The sequence below is a fragment of the Sander lucioperca genome, chromosome 14 (assembly GCF_008315115.2).
Source record: "Sander lucioperca isolate FBNREF2018 chromosome 14, SLUC_FBN_1.2, whole genome shotgun sequence".
NCBI classification, from domain to species: domain Eukaryota; kingdom Metazoa; phylum Chordata; class Actinopteri; order Perciformes; family Percidae; genus Sander; species Sander lucioperca.
The window spans coordinates 11,653,118-11,668,401 of record NC_050186.1 but is presented as its reverse complement, the minus strand read 5'-3'; the positions used below and the strand labels follow the sequence as shown (position 1 = coordinate 11,668,401).

The 15,284-nt window shown below is 42.8% G+C and overlaps 3 protein-coding genes across 3 annotated transcripts in view; all 3 read left to right on the top strand.

Annotated features, from left to right (window-relative positions):
• Positions 1 to 2,744, top strand: part of LOC116041863 (peptidyl-prolyl cis-trans isomerase-like) — a 6,848-nt gene extending 4,104 nt beyond the window's left edge. The window contains exons 4-6 of the mRNA XM_031287950.1: positions 847 to 935; positions 1,011 to 1,183; positions 2,348 to 2,744. Of these exons, the coding sequence (XP_031143810.1) occupies positions 847 to 935; positions 1,011 to 1,183; positions 2,348 to 2,483 (398 nt within the window). The 3' untranslated portion in view covers positions 2,484 to 2,744. The remainder of the gene's footprint in view (positions 1 to 846; positions 936 to 1,010; positions 1,184 to 2,347) is intronic.
• A 989-nt stretch (positions 2,745 to 3,733) lies between these two features.
• LOC116041814 (tripartite motif-containing protein 16-like) lies at positions 3,734 to 5,796 on the top strand. Its single transcript, XM_035991769.1, has one exon. The coding sequence runs from the start codon at positions 3,898 to 3,900 to the stop codon at positions 5,563 to 5,565; it is 1,668 nt and encodes a 555-aa protein (XP_035847662.1). The 5' UTR covers positions 3,734 to 3,897; the 3' UTR covers positions 5,566 to 5,796.
• A 2,966-nt stretch (positions 5,797 to 8,762) lies between these two features.
• On the top strand, positions 8,763 to 13,009 carry LOC116041805 (tripartite motif-containing protein 16-like). Its single transcript, XM_035991768.1, has 2 exons — positions 8,763 to 8,772; positions 11,026 to 13,009. Exon 2 carries the CDS (start codon positions 11,061 to 11,063, stop codon positions 12,729 to 12,731), a length of 1,671 nt encoding a protein of 556 aa, XP_035847661.1. The 5' UTR covers positions 8,763 to 8,772; positions 11,026 to 11,060; the 3' UTR covers positions 12,732 to 13,009.
• The last annotated feature ends 2,275 nt before the right edge of the window (positions 13,010 to 15,284 follow it).

Sequence of the window (15,284 nt, the reverse complement as noted above, 5' to 3'; positions counted from 1 at the left end):
AGGGTAAATCCAGACAGCTAGCTAGACTATCTGTCCAATCTGAGTTTTCTGTTGCACGACTAAAACTACTTTTGAACGTACACACGTTCCACCAAAACAAGTTCCTTCCCCGAGGCTATTTTGCAGAGGCACCATGACTCCGTCCGGTGCTTAGCTCCGCCCAAGATGATTGTGATTGGTTTAAAGAAATGCCAATAAACCAGAGCACGTTTTTCTCCCATCCTGGAATGCTGGGTGGACTCACCAGACTACTAAACTGCCAACCAACAGCTTCACCTGACATGCAAAACAACCACAAAGAGATGAAAAATTTCAAAACAACTACAACGACACACAAAATGACTGCAAAATAGACACAGGTGATCACAAAGAGACACAAAACAACCTCAAAGGGACTCAAAATTACTCAAAAGAAACACAAAACGACTACAGAGAGAGATGCAAGCGATCACAAAGAGAGATTAAACAACAACGTGCGAAGATCCAGGACTTAGCCAAAAAATTTGAACATCGACAACTTCTCAGTCCCTCCCCCCCTTTCTGCTAAAGCCCAAAACGTCTCCTAAGCCCCGCCCCCCACAAGGGAGAATGAATGTGTGTGCATGAGCAGTGATTGACACGCAGTTAGACACCCCCCCTGGCCCTGATTGGTGCATCTGAACAGGGAGTGGTGGATTTTTGCAAATCCCACTCCAGGCTGTAGGTGGTGCCAGAGATTACCTGCTTCATGTAGTTCTACTGGAACATAGGGTCAGTTTCAGCAAATATGACAAAAAGTTAGTTTTATAAGTCTTACCTACTGCACCTTAAGTATTTTAATGAAGTGCCATTGTCTTTATTCAACAGAAAATTTCCGTGCTTTGTGCACCGGGGAGAAGGGTTTTGGCTACAAGGGCTCCACGTTCCACCGTCTCATCCCTAAATTCATGTGCCAGGTACAGTGAAGGCAAGGAACTAGATCTTTGATTGCTGTTGCGACAAATACCGAGTTAACCTTTACTTTTTTTCAGGGCGGGGACTTCACCAATCACAATGGAACTGGAGGCAAATCCATCTACGGGGAGAAGTTTGCTGATGAGAACTTCCAGCTGAAGCACACAGGCCCGGGCATCCTGTCCATGGCTAACGCCGGGGCCAACACCAACGGATCCCAGTTCTTCCTCTGCACAGAAAAAACTGACTGGTGAGCTCCACTTATAAAACAAACTTTACTCCTTATTCGTCACATACACACAGTACAATGTACTGAAATTCTATTACTACATTTAACCCATCCTAAATATTAGGAGCAGTAGACAGCTATACATACAGGGTCCGGGGAGCAACTTGGGGTTCACTGCCTTGCTCAGGAACACTTAGGGCTCCTGCACACTGCCTGCGTGACACGCACGTCTCGGGCGCGGCTCGCAAGCGTGTTGGAAGCGTTTCCAGGCAAAATAGAATACAAAAACCTGTTTATATGTCATTTTGACACAAATATATTTAATAAATGACATTTTGATGTCTGAAAGTCTCTAGGTTTTGACATAAATGCAGATATAAATGTCATTTTAAAGAAAAAAATAATAATAATTATCGATTTTCAAATATTGCACCTGTCAATATTCTGTAGCCTATTTTGCCGCCAATACTGCCGACGTTGTCTTTGCTGTTATCAAATCAGTATATATTTATGTTTAACATGAAGTATACTACTGCTTGAGTGCATACAGTACATGTGTACAGACAAGGCTAGCAGCAGCAGCGCCGCGTCAGACATGTTTCTGGTGTGCAAAGACATAGAAAACGCCACGCAACTGACACGCAACAGAAACGCCACGCTCACGCCACGCAGCCAGTGTGCAGGAGCCCTTAGACATGTGGCCGGAGGAGCCTGGGATTGATTCGCTAACCTTGTGGTTATGGGGCGACATTTCTACCCTCCGAGCCACAAGCCACCTTTGACCCACGGGCTGCTGCATTCGGGTTTGATTAGTCTGGATCAACGCAAGAACATTTCCAGGATAAAGCCTGATGTCATACGACGTGCATTTTCTTTTGCGGGGTGCAAATGTTCCGCCAAAAACAGTTCCTTCCCGAGGCTATTTAGCAGAGCCACCATCGCTACGTACGGAACTTGGAGCCGCCCAAGACGATTGTGATTGGTGTAAAGAAACGCCAATAAACCAAAGCACGTTTTTCTCCCATCCCAGAGCGTTTTTTCCCCCCTTCCTATCCCAGAATGCATCTGTGGTTTAGTCAGACTTTACTCCACAGTGCTGTGGAGATGGAGCCGGCAATGCGAGACTTTAACAAACGGTCTTGAGATGTTGGTCTCTCACACTAACCGACTTTCTCTCCTCTCCAGGCTCAACGGTAAGCACGTGGTGTTTGGCTGCGTTGTGGAGGGCATTGATGTTGTCAAGGCGATGGAGAAGCAAGGCACGAAGAGCGGCACTCCTAAAGCCAAGGTTGTCATCGCCGACTGTGGGGAATTAAACTAGCGCGACAAGGCTCCTTCAGTGCGGATGTATCCTCCATCGTCCACAGCCCAGTTAATCTCTGAGATATTCGTGTAAATCTGCTTCATCCGTAGAGAAACACCCAGTTAACCCACCTTTCTCCTCGGAAAATGTCCGTCTCCTGGGTTGATATTCGTTGTGTAATATTTTGTACCTTCTAATTTGTTCCTTGAGGACGACGTTTGTTAACAAAATCTGAATAAAATGATCTCGATGTTGTAAATAAAACAACTTGAAAGCTTACTTTGTGTATGTCCTCATTGATGAATACAAGTTTTATACTGATATTATATGGGGAAAAAAACTTTTAAAAAGGCACAGAAGTCGACAAAAGTTGAAAAGAAGTGACAAAAACCACGGGTAAAGCCACAAAAGTGTTGAAAAAGACGACCCAAACGTAAAAAAAAGTTTTGATTTCAAAATTTGACCTAGAAAAACTAAGTTGCATTGTCGAAGGAAGACAACACAAGGGTTAATGAATCACAGCGTTATAGTCTAATTATTGCCAGTGGGAACCAAACAAGTGAAAGTGCTCTGAGGATAAGATTATTGCAGTTGACAAATTTCACCACTAGATGTAATTGCAAGTTGAACTGGTGATTAAATCTGATCTAAAAGATACTAAAACATCATGAAAATAATTTGGGATGGGTTAAAGTGTATAAAAGGTGTTTTTTTTTTTGTTTTTTTTTATATATTTACAACACAAGTGCAGTGCCCGGGCTAATTGCTTGGCCTGTGGAATTGCTGCTTGCAGCTTCCTCCAGAACCATTGTACTCTGAAATAACTTGCAGAGGAACCCTAAAACACTTAATATGCAACTGTAACACCATACTACTGACTTACTGTGTACTTATACTTCAGACGAAAACAGTGAACTACTCCATTTACCTGATGTCTTACCTTGGTTGAAGGATTGCATCATTCAAGGTAAGATCGTGGTGACGGTCTGAGTGAGGTTGCATAGATCCATAGTTACAGTCATAACTTATGTTTTTAGGTGATGTGGCCCAGGCGGCAGAAGCAGGGAACCCAGCTAAGCAGAGTGCAGACCCTGAGAAATGTTCACAACCGCCGGCAACAAAACAACATGCTGGAGAGCCCCAACCTGTAACAAATGAATGCAGCACGGCTCAATCAGTCAGGTCTCGGCTGCGGATTGCAGAGCTTGGTAACTCCTCCCTCCTCTTCCTCCTCTCAAACACAGCCAGCTCGTCTCTGTCCACTCATTTCCTTGTTCCCTCCCCTTCAGATCTACAGTTTGCAGATGGGTGTAACCAACATGCTGGTGAAGTACAACAGAGTATCACTGCTGTTTTTAGATCAGAGCTCAAACTAGTTTCTCTTCTCAGGAAGTGAGACTCAGACAGTCGTTGTCACTGAGCGAGAGGTGAAATGGCGCAGAAAGGAGTTCAGCTGGACCAGGAAACCTTCTCTTGTTCCATCTGTCTGGATCTACTGAAGGATCCGGTGACTACTCCCTGTGGACACAGCTACTGCATGAACTGTATTAAAAGTTTCTGGGATGAAGGGGATGAGAAGGAAACCCACAGCTGCCCTCAGTGCAGACAGAGCTTCACACCGAGGCCTGTCCTGCTGAAAAACACCATGTTAGCAGTTTTAGTGGAGGAGCTGAAGAAGACTGGACTCCAAGCTGCTCCTGCTGATCACTGCTATGCTGGAGCTGAAGATGTGGCCTGTGATTTCTGCACCGTGAGAAAACTGAAAGCACACAAGTCCTGTCTCGTCTGTCTGGCTTCTTACTGTGAGAAACATCTTCAGCCTCATTACGATGTCGCTCCATTAAAGAAACACAAGCTGGTGGAGCCGTCCAAGAAGCTCCAGGAGAACGTCTGCTCTCGTCATGATGAGGTGATGAAGATGTTCTGTCGTACTGATCAGCAGCTTATCTGTTATCTCTGCTCTGTGGAGGAACATAAAGGCCACGACACAGTCTCAGCTGCAGCAGAGAGAGCTGAGAGGCAGAGAGAGCTCGAGGGGAGTCGACAAAACATCCAGCAGAGAATCCAGGACAGAGAGAAAGATGTGAAGCTGCTTCAACAGCAGGCGGAGGCCATCAATCTCTCTGCTGATAAAGCAGTGGAGGACAGCGAGAAGATCTTCACTGAGCTGATCCGTCTCCTGGAGAAAAGAAGCTCTGATGTGAAGCAGCAGGTCAGATCTCAGCAGAAAAGTGAAGTGAGTCGAGTCAAAGAGCTTCAGGAGAAGCTGGAGCAGGAGATCACTGAGCTGAAGAGGAAAGACGCTGAGCTGAAGAAGCTCTCACACACAGAGGATCACAACCAGTTTCTACACAACTACCCCTCACTGTCACCACTCAGCCAACCTACATCCAGCATCCATATCTGTCCTCTGAGCTGCTTTGAGGACGTGACAGCCGCCGTGTCAGAAGTCAGAGATAAACTACAGGACGTTCTGAGAGAGAAGTGGACAAACGTCTCACTGATAGGGACTGAAGTGGATGTTTTACTGCCACAACCAGAGCCCGAGACCAGAGCTGGATTCTTAAAATATTCCCGTGACATCACACTGGACCCAAACACAGTAAACACATGGCTGTTATTATCTCAGGGGAACAGAAAAGCAACAGTAATGAGTGAACAACAGTCTTATTCTAGTCACCCAGACAGATTCACTGACTGGCCTCAGGTCCTGAGTAGAGAGAGTCTGACTGGACGTTGTTACTGGGAGGTGAAGAGGAGAGGGAGAGGAGTTGATGTAGCAGTCTCATACAAGAATATCAGCAGAGCAGGGGGGTCGATTGAATGTGTATTTGGACGAAATGACAAATCTTGGGCGTTAAATTGTAACAACAACAGTTATACATTTTGGTACAACAATGTCCAAACTCCCGTCTCAGGTCCTGAGTCCTCCAGAGTAGGAGTGTACCTGGATCACAGTGCAGGTATTCTGTCCTTCTACAGCGTCTCTGAAACCATGACTCTCCTCCACAGAGTCCAGACCACATTCACTCAGCCGCTCTATGCTGGACTTTGGGTTTATGGTTCTGGAGACTCTGCTGAGTTGTGTAAACTGAAATAGACAGAAGTCATTTAAGGGTTAAATTCTGTGTTTTAACTCTTCAACTTATTCAGGGTTCAACAATAACGGTTGCCCGATGGCCCGGGGCAAATAAATATAACAACCCACCTGCCTGTTGATGGTATCATAAAAGACGTCATCGTTCTCTTGCCCCGTCAGAGAACGCTCGGAGAGATGAATGTGTCGTTGGCCAATCAGGAACTGAGTTGGTGCTTGACACGAGATGTTTTTTTCAAAACAAAGTTTTTACACTTTTGAGGGTTTTAACATTTTTTAAGTTATTTTTTACATTTGACTTGTTTTTCGATGCTTTCTGCTTTTTTGAAGTTTTTTTTCTTTTTTGAAGTTTGGTGTCTCTTTTCCTGTTTTAGACTTTTTTTGATTTTTTTTTTTTTTATGTTTTTTTGACACTTTTATTTTACTCCAGTTTGACTTTTTTATGTTTTTAACTTTTTTGATGCTTTTTTAAACTTTTTTGGACGTCTTTTTCTTAACATTTGACGTTGTTTTCCGAAGCTTTCGACTCCATAAAAAAAAATAAAAAAAAATAAATAAAAAAAATGTTCACCTTTTTTTCCGATGTTTTTCTTTACTTTTTCAACATTTAAAAAAAACAAACGTTTTTTCAAACATTCCTCTTCGAGGTTTAAAAAAAGAAAGGGATCAGTAAAAACTGTCTCCGGACAAGTAGAAACCTTAACGTTGAACCGTGTTATTTTAGTCTCCATGTTTGTTGCTGAGAGCTGATTGTTGAGGCGTTTCTTCGCTGCTCAGAGATCAGCTGTCAGTCAAACATTGTGGGCGGTACTTTGACATCTTGTCATTAGTTGTTGTGTAAATGGTTGAGTGTCTTTAGGCGGCGCTCCTTCCTGTGTCTGTTCCACTCCTCATGATGATGTCTGTTGACCTGAACTGAACATGAAAACTTCTCTGTGCTCTAAATGTTTGATGAATATTTGTATCGATGTATTTGTATGTTGTTGTTTCTCTTCCACTGCATGGCTCTGAAGAGAGAAAGCCCCAGACCTCCTTCATCCTTCACACTTTCTTCTCTTTCTGGACCTTTGGAAAGAAATCTTTATTTACATTTATTTGTTCGTTGGACCAAATGTTGTTATCATAATCAAGGGTAACTTTGGGTTCAACATTGGGGGGGTTGAGATCTCCAACTATCCAGGGAGGTCCCGGGACATGTATGCATGGATTGAGAAAACAGACAAAAACAAGGAAAACTCTGTCGAAGAAGAACCTCAACGTCAAAAGGCTACAAATATCAGAAAAAGCGACAAAACCTTAAATGTCTCTTTACTGATGTTGTGTGAAGTTTGGACATGTCTTCCTGCAGTGAACATCCCAGCAGGTTAACAAGTGAAATGTGTAAACTGATGCAGGACACAAGAGGGCTCCTTCATCCTGCTAACCAGGGATGTAGTGGAGGTTAAAGCTCCTCAGCTCACTTTGTCTGCAGCTTTTAGTTAACATGTCTTGAAGCTGATGGAAACCTTTTATAATAAACATGCAGTGTGCATTGGACTTGTGGAGGTTTCTTACTGCTAGACTGCTTGAATCTAGGCTGAGTACTTTCCTTAAATAGGCTTCTCTGCTTCACTGTTACTCTATCTGCTGTCTGACGTTAACTTGACTGCTCTGTTTGAGCTGTTTTTCTTACCTAGGACTGTGTGAGCTCGGATTTTATTTCACTCCGGTGTTTGAGATAGCTGCAAAAAGTTAGAGTTAAGGTCGGTTTTATTTGACTCTAATCTGTCAAGGACTGTATTTGAATTCTTGTAAACAATATAAAGTTTAATTAAACTTAATAACAGGACAACTCAGTCATTTAGTAAACTGGGGAGCCGTCTCCAAACCCTCTGATTCTAAGAAGACTTTACCTCCTAAAAGATGAAGTCAGCAGAGTTTTAAATGACAAATGAGCTCTGTTGTCAACAAGTGTTGCTGAGTTCCTCATCACATACTTTTTATTTTTACTTTTAGTACAAACTGCATCCGGATGCATTAGGACATATCTTTGTCATTCTGCAGTATAGTCTAATTATTGCCAGTGGGAACCAAACAAGTGAAAGTGCTCTGAAGATAAGATTATTGCAGTTGACACATTTCACCACTAGATGTCAGTGCAGGTTGAACTTGATTTGTTTTTAGTGGTTGCTCTGGTGATTAAATCTAATCTAAAAGATACTAAACCATCATGAAAATAATAACACTTGGAACGGGTTAAAGTGTATAAAAGGTGCTTTTTCATATATTTACAACACAAGTGCAGTGCCCGGGCTAATTGCTTGGCCTGTGGAATTGCTGCTTGCAGCTTCCTCCAGAACCATTGTACTCTGAAATAACTTACAGAGGAACCCTAAAACACTTCTTTTTTTCTTTTTATTCTTAAACAATGTGTTTATTGAGTTTTATTTTAACCAAGACATACATAAATGTAGACAAACCCTGAAAAACAATAGAAGCAAAAACCAAACTACAGACAGCAATCACAGCAACAGACTAAAAATACAAATATAAATGTATAAAAAACCTTTATATAAAATAAAATAAAAAAACAACTTATAAAGAGTAAATACAGACAAAATAACCTTTCATCTTGGTCTGAACCCTTCTTGTAGGATATATCTGGAGCATCTAACCAATCAAACAGTGTCACAAGCCAATATAAACATCACTCTCCCGCATGAAAAATACTAAATTACTCAGAATTCCCCTCATTTGCCAGAATATCACCAACATCATTTTGTTCAACAAGTCCAAGAATGGTCCCCAAACCTGTTTGAAAGTATCTTGTCTATCCTTAACCATATATGTTATTCTTTCCATTGTTAGGCAAGAAGACATTTCTCTAAGCCAACAACCAATACTAGGCCTATTCACATCCTTCCAAGCAAGAGAAATCAACAGTTTGGCTTGTAGTAAACACATATCTATAAGTACTTGTATCTGTTTTTTAAGTTAGGATCAGATGGGTACAACCCCAGGATAAATACTTTGGGATGGAGAGGCAGCTTAACACACACTATTTGAAATATCATTTGTGCTACCTCTTTCCAGAAGTCTTTAATTTGATTACAGTCTGAAGTCCGAACCCTAAAACACTCAATATGCAACTGTAACACCATACTACTGACTTACTGTGTACTTATACTTCAGAGGGAAACATTGAACTACTCCATTTACCTGACAGAAGACGTTGCAGATTCAGATTATAAAAAAAATATACCAATTAAAATATGATGCATTAAACTATCCAGCATTACCCTTGAACATCTCCACCTTAAAGTACATTGAGCTAATAATGCCTCTCTGTTTACTTTAACTAAACATTTGGAAGCATAACTTGTTTTAAGGGGATGGAAGAGTGAAGGAGTGCCGTCAATCCAGGAGTGGGCTCGTGAGACGACTAGAGTGGCGGCGTTTGAAAAGATGTCATAGAAACGGTTTGACAGATTGGATGTCTGTACTAGAAAATGGGGAAAGTACCGGAGCTTTCTGGAGGACTCCTAAGAAGCTTTGCGCTGGGGAGAGACAGGTATGATGGGCCATTTAGTTATTTTGTATTTTGTTAAAAAATTAAAGCAGAACTTGTACTGTGTGGTCACAGGCGGTTTTACCATACTACATGAAGCGCTACGTGAGTGTGTTTTTTGGTCATTTGTTTTTTATAAAACTCAACCTGCAACACATGTTTCAGCCCCGTTCAATCAGGAGTGGTTCAGCTGCGGCTCATCTAGAGATTAGGCATGTCCCCTTTTTTTCTTGTGTAGGAGTCACACATCGTGGTAGATCTATTTCGACCTCACTCAGACCATCACCACGGTCTTACCTTGGTTGAAGGATTGCATCATTCGGGGCGGCTGTGGCTCAGTGGTAGAGCGGTCCCCTGCCAATCGGAACGTTGGTGGTTCGATCCCTGGCCCTGCAGTCCCATGTCGAAGTGTCCTTGGGCAAGACACTGAACCCCAAGTTGCCCCCGATGCTGCGCCATCGGAGTGTAAATGTGTGTGAATGTTTATCTGGTGAGCAGGTGGCACCTTGTACGGCAGCCTCGGCCACAGCGTATAAATGTGTGTGAATGGTGAATGGTTCCTGTACTATGTTAAAGCGCTTTGAGTAGTCGTTAAGACTAGAAAAGCGCTATATAAGAACAGTCCATTTTACATCATTCAAGGTAAGATCGTGGTGACGGTCTGAGTGAGGTTGCATAGATCCATAGTTACAGTCATAACTTATGTTTTTAGGTGATGTGGCCCAGGCGGCAGAAGCAGGGAACCCAGCTAAGCAGAGTGCAGACCCTGAGAAATGTTCACAACCGCCGGCAACAAAACAACATGCTGGAGAGCCCCAACCTGTAACAAATGAATGCAGCACGGCTCAATCAGTCAGGTCTCGGCTGCAGCTCATCTAGAGAGTCAGCGTGTTCCTATATCATCATTGCATGTAGGCAGCAATCAGTTTTTGGCATGACACCAGTAGCCGGTAAAATGCAATGAATGAGCCTTGTAGGGATGTAGGACCTCTCCTCCCCCGCTGCTGTACTGCTCATGTTTGGGGACACATGCACAGAGATTTCTTGATTTATAGATGGATGAGTTTAGTAAACTTGTAAAAGCATTCAGTTCCTGTTCAGAGCTGCAATAAGTAACTGATTTGAATAGGTTGTTTAACCTAAAAAGCAACGTTTAATTCATGCCTCTTCCATGTTCTGTGTTTGAGTTATTGTAAACAATGAAAAGTATGATTAAACTTAATAACAGGACAACTCAGTCATTTAGTAAACTGGGGAGCCGTCTCCAAACCCTCTGATTCTAAGAAGACTTTACCTCCTAAAAGATGAAGTCAGCAGAGTTTTAAATGACAAATGAGCTCTGTTGTCAACAAGTGTTGCTGAGTTCCTCATCACATACTTTTTATTTTTACTTTTAGTACAAACTGCAGCTGCTCTTACAGAGTATGGACTGTTGCCTGCAGTACAGTCTGCAGACATTTGGGACAGAGAACTCTGTGATAACATTACAGCTTGAACTTTGAGCCTCTTGCTCAGATATGCTGCACAAAGGATTGTGGGTCAGAAAAGCACGCTGGCTTGCAAACTGCATCCGGATACATTTGGACATATTTTTGTCATTCTACATTTGACATACTATGTATTTGGACATACTTCATCTTTTTCTGTCATACTTATGGTAGTATGGGCATTGCAACACCCAGTTTCTCTCTCAAAGCGCTCCTCTTCCAGGAAGAAAGCAGAGCTTGGTAACTCCTCCCTCCTCTTCCTCCTCTCAAACACAGCCAGCTCGTCTCTGTCCACTCATTTCCTTGTTCCCTCCCCTTCAGATCTACAGTTTGCAGATGGGTGTAACCAACATGCTGGTGAAGTACAACAGAGTATCACTGCTGTTTTTAGATCAGAGCTCAGACTAGTTTCTCTTCTCAGGAAGTGAGACTCAGACAGTCGTTGTCACTGAGCGAGAGGTGAAATGGAGCAGAAAGGAGTTCAGCTGGACCAGGAAACCTTCTCTTGTTCCATCTGTCTGGATCTACTGAAGGATCCGGTGACTACTCCCTGTGGACACAGCTACTGCATGAACTGTATTAAAAGTTTCTGGGATGAAGGGGATGAGAAGGAAACCCACAGCTGTCCTCAGTGCAGACAGAGCTTCACACCGAGGCCTGTCCTGCTGAAAAACACCATGTTAGCAGTTTTAGTGGAGGAGCTGAAGAAGACTGGACTCCAAGCTGCTCCTGCTGATCACTGCTATGCTGGAGCTGAAGATGTGGCCTGTGATTTCTGCACCGGGAGAAAACTGAAAGCACACAAGTCCTGTCTCGTCTGTCTGGCTTCTTACTGTGAGAAACATCTTCAGCCTCATTATGATGTCGCTCCATTAAAGAAACACAAGCTGGTGGAGCCGTCCAAGAAGCTCCAGGAGAACGTCTGCTCTCGTCATGATGAGGTGATGAAGATGTTCTGCCGTACTGATCAGCAGCTTATCTGTTATCTCTGCTCTGTGGAGGAACATAAAGGCCACGACACAGTCTCAGCTGCAGCAGAGAGAGCTGAGAGGCAGAGAGAGCTCGAGGGGAGTCGACAAAACATCCAGCAGAGAATCCAGGACAGAGAGAAAGATGTGAAGCTGCTTCAACAGCAGGCGGAGGCCATCAATCTCTCTGCTGATAAAGCAGTGGAGGACAGCGAGAAGATCTTCACTGAGCTGATCCGTCTCCTGGAGAAAAGAAGCTCTGATGTGGAGCAGCAGGTCAGATCCAGGCAGAAAAGTGAAGTGAGTCGAGTCAAAGAGCTTCAGGAGGAGCTGGAGCAGGAGATCACTGAGCTGAAGAGGAAAGACGCTGAGCTGAAGAAGCTCTCACACACAGAGGATCACAACCAGTTTCTACACAACTACCCCTCACTGTCACCACTCAGCCAATCTACATCCAGCATCCATATCTGTCCTCTGAGCTGCTTTGAGGACGTGACAGCCGCCGTGTCAGAAGTCAGAGATAAACTACAGGACGTCCTGAGAGAGAAGTGGACAAACGTCTCACTGACAGGGACTGAAGTGGACGTTTTACTGCCACAACCAGAACCAGAGCCCAAGACCAGAGCTGGATTCTTAAAATATTCATGTGAAATCACACTGGATCCAAACACAGTAAACACATGGCTGGTATTATCTGAGGGGAACAGGAAAGCAACATTCACGAGTCAACAGCAGTCTTATTCTAGTCACCCAGACAGATTCACTTACTGGCGTCAGGTCCTGAGTAGAGAGAGTCTGACTGGACGTTGTTACTGGGAGGTGGAGAGGAGAGGGAGAGTTGATGTAGCAGTCTCATACAAGAATATCAGCAGAGCAGGGGGGTCGATTGAATGTGTATTTGGATACAATGACAAATCTTGGGCATTAGAGTGTAACAACAACAGTTATACATTTTGTTACAACAATGTCCAAACTCCCGTCTCAGGTCCTCAGTCCTCCAGAGTAGGAGTGTACCTGGATCACAGTGCAGGTATTCTGTCCTTCTACAGCGTCTCTGAAACCATGACTCTCCTCCACAGAGTCCAGACCACATTCACTCAGCCGCTCTATGCTGGACTCCTGGTTTATTATCCTGGAGACTCTGCTGAGTTGTGTAAACTGAAATAGACAGAAGTCATTTAGACCAAAAAGCTTGAAAATGCAGGTGACTCTTAAGAGGTTAAGGGTTAAATTCTGTGTTTTAACTCTTCGACTTATTCAGGGTTCATGTTTGTTGCTGAGAGCTGATTGTTCTATTTTTGACGTTTTTGTTGCTTTTATCAATGTTTTTGTCAGTTTTTCGACATTTCATTTTTTGAGATGACCAGAGTTTTCTATCACTTGTTGCTTTTTACAGCCAACATTTCCTCTCTACACTGAGACAATAAATATTACACTAAAACTAACTGTGTTTCATTAGTAGCTCCTCTTCCCCCCCCAGCCCTTAATATTACGTAACAGCATGCATTGCCAAAAGCCACAAGGGCATAACTGCAAAGCATTATGGGTGATATTCCCCTCTGAAGTGACCATCGTTGTTCACTCGCTCCCTCTCCCATTGCCTGGTCGTATCTAAGGTCCGTCCTATTTACTGGAGCAGTGAACAACATTTGCATTGCAAAAAGCAGCTTATGGGATGGGAATGATTGTTCCAGGTATTAGAGAAACAACAGAGCCGTGCAGAGACCTGTGAAGGGGCAGGGGCTCAAAGTTAAAAGGGGCATATGGTACCTGATTTTAAACCACCACGGCGTATAGGCCATGATACTGATGTTACAGTTTAATATATTATCATGTATTACAAAACTGTAAGCAAGGAGATGTCCTAGTATAAAGAACACACCACTACGTGTAAAAAACAATCAGTCAAAAAAAGTTTATTTTCAACCCTTGTGCTTTCCTCGGGTCAAATTTGACCCGTTTTAAAAGCTTTTTAATATCACAAATATGGGTTTCTTTCAACCAAATTGCCCCAAAATAACCTGGATGCATGCATGAACGTTGTATGGAACCCAGACAACATTCTTCACAGGTAAAATAAATCATTACTTCCATTGAATTTGGGTTTTTTTATTCAATTTTATAGCATTTGAAAAAGTCCTGACCAAACTTTGACATAAACCAGTCTGTGATCCACTCAACATCGTCTCATCTTAACTATTAGTCAAATTAATTCATAATTTCTGCTTTTTTAAACTAAAAAATGAGGTATAATGTCATTTAAGTTAGGTTTATTGGCCATTAATGAAACAAAGCGCTGAAAAGCAAGAAAAACGTCGGAAAAGGAGAACAAGTTAAAGGTCAACAGGAAGACGACACGAGGGTTAAGCAATCAGAAGAGTAAGATGTGCATTGTGTGGGTGAGGAAGAGAGAGAAAGTCAAAGCTTGCTGACACTGCTAAGAAGTGTCTCACTGGGACTGACCTGATGTCATGTTCAGCTTACTGGTTACAGAGGGAGCTACAGCCGGGGAGATGCTTCCAGGAGACGTGACTGCTCCACACAGAGAGCTCAAACTGAACTAAATAAGGCCCCAGATTCAGAAATCAAGTCAACACATTCTAACTGGGGGGTCTGGGGGTCCTATGAGGGTCATATATTTACTGGTAAGAAAGAGGGCTGGATCCAAATATCAGACTGTAGGGATATTCATTTGTTGGGTAGGTATTCAGTTTTTATTTTGGGATTCACATATACGTTATTTTTTATTTTTTCTCATTTAATACCGTAATAAAAATGAGAGGGATTCAACTTTTAGAGAAACACAACCCTAAGAAGCAGCTCTAAGAAGGATATAAACATGTTTTGAGCCCCCCTTTTTTACCACTTTTTGAGGAGTGGGTTGTATTTTATACACTGTATATATTGACCTCCTCTAAATATTGGGGGGGACATATCCCCTGCATCTCCCTCACCCTCCCCCCAAAATCTAGCCCTTTACTCACAGTGCGGCTGAAGTGAAGATACTGTCCTGAGTGGCTCAGCCAGAGCATCACTGTAGCAGCAAACTGTCTGGAATCACAGGCAACTGGATCTATAGAAAGAACATAAGGGGGGGGGTAATGTAGATTAAACCAGTGTTACATGTTAGCATGACCAGATGCAAAGCTTGCTATTAAGTGTCTGAGTGTGACTGACCTGATGTAGTGCTCTGCTGACTGGCTGCAGGAGAGATGGCTGCTGCACACAAACGCATCATAAATCCTCTATATCAGCCAGTTTCAGGGATTATCCATAGAGTGCTTTTCATTATAAGATGCTTTAAAATAAGAAGTCATCTTCACCTCACTAAAATCATATTAACATTACAGGTACAAGGTAACATTGAATCTTGGCAGTGGCACACAGAAACATAGAGTTAGAGTGAGTGCAACATAAACATTAATGTAACAGCAGGCTAACATGGATCCAGAAATATCATAGTCAGCTACTGAAAGGTAACATTTCACTTCACTGGATATATTTTTGCATTGTGATATTAGTACTTTTACTTAAGAAAATGAAGTACTTCTTCCACACAAAGCACATGTACTTTATAAAATCTGATGTTTTATTATAAATGAAACTACCAACCCTGTACCCAACAATATAACCGCCTACAAGTCCAGCTGAGATGATTAGTCCAGAGATCGTCAACAGGGGGTGCTGGGCCCCTAAGGGGTCTTCACAGTTACTGCAGGG

What these genes read in the sequence shown, in the direction of transcription:
- LOC116041814 (XM_035991769.1), top strand. Translation starts at nt 3,898, where the DNA reads ATGGCGCAGAAAGGAGTTCAGCTGGACCAGGAAACCTTCTCTTGTTCC.
- LOC116041805 (XM_035991768.1), top strand. Translation starts at nt 11,061, where the DNA reads ATGGAGCAGAAAGGAGTTCAGCTGGACCAGGAAACCTTCTCTTGTTCC.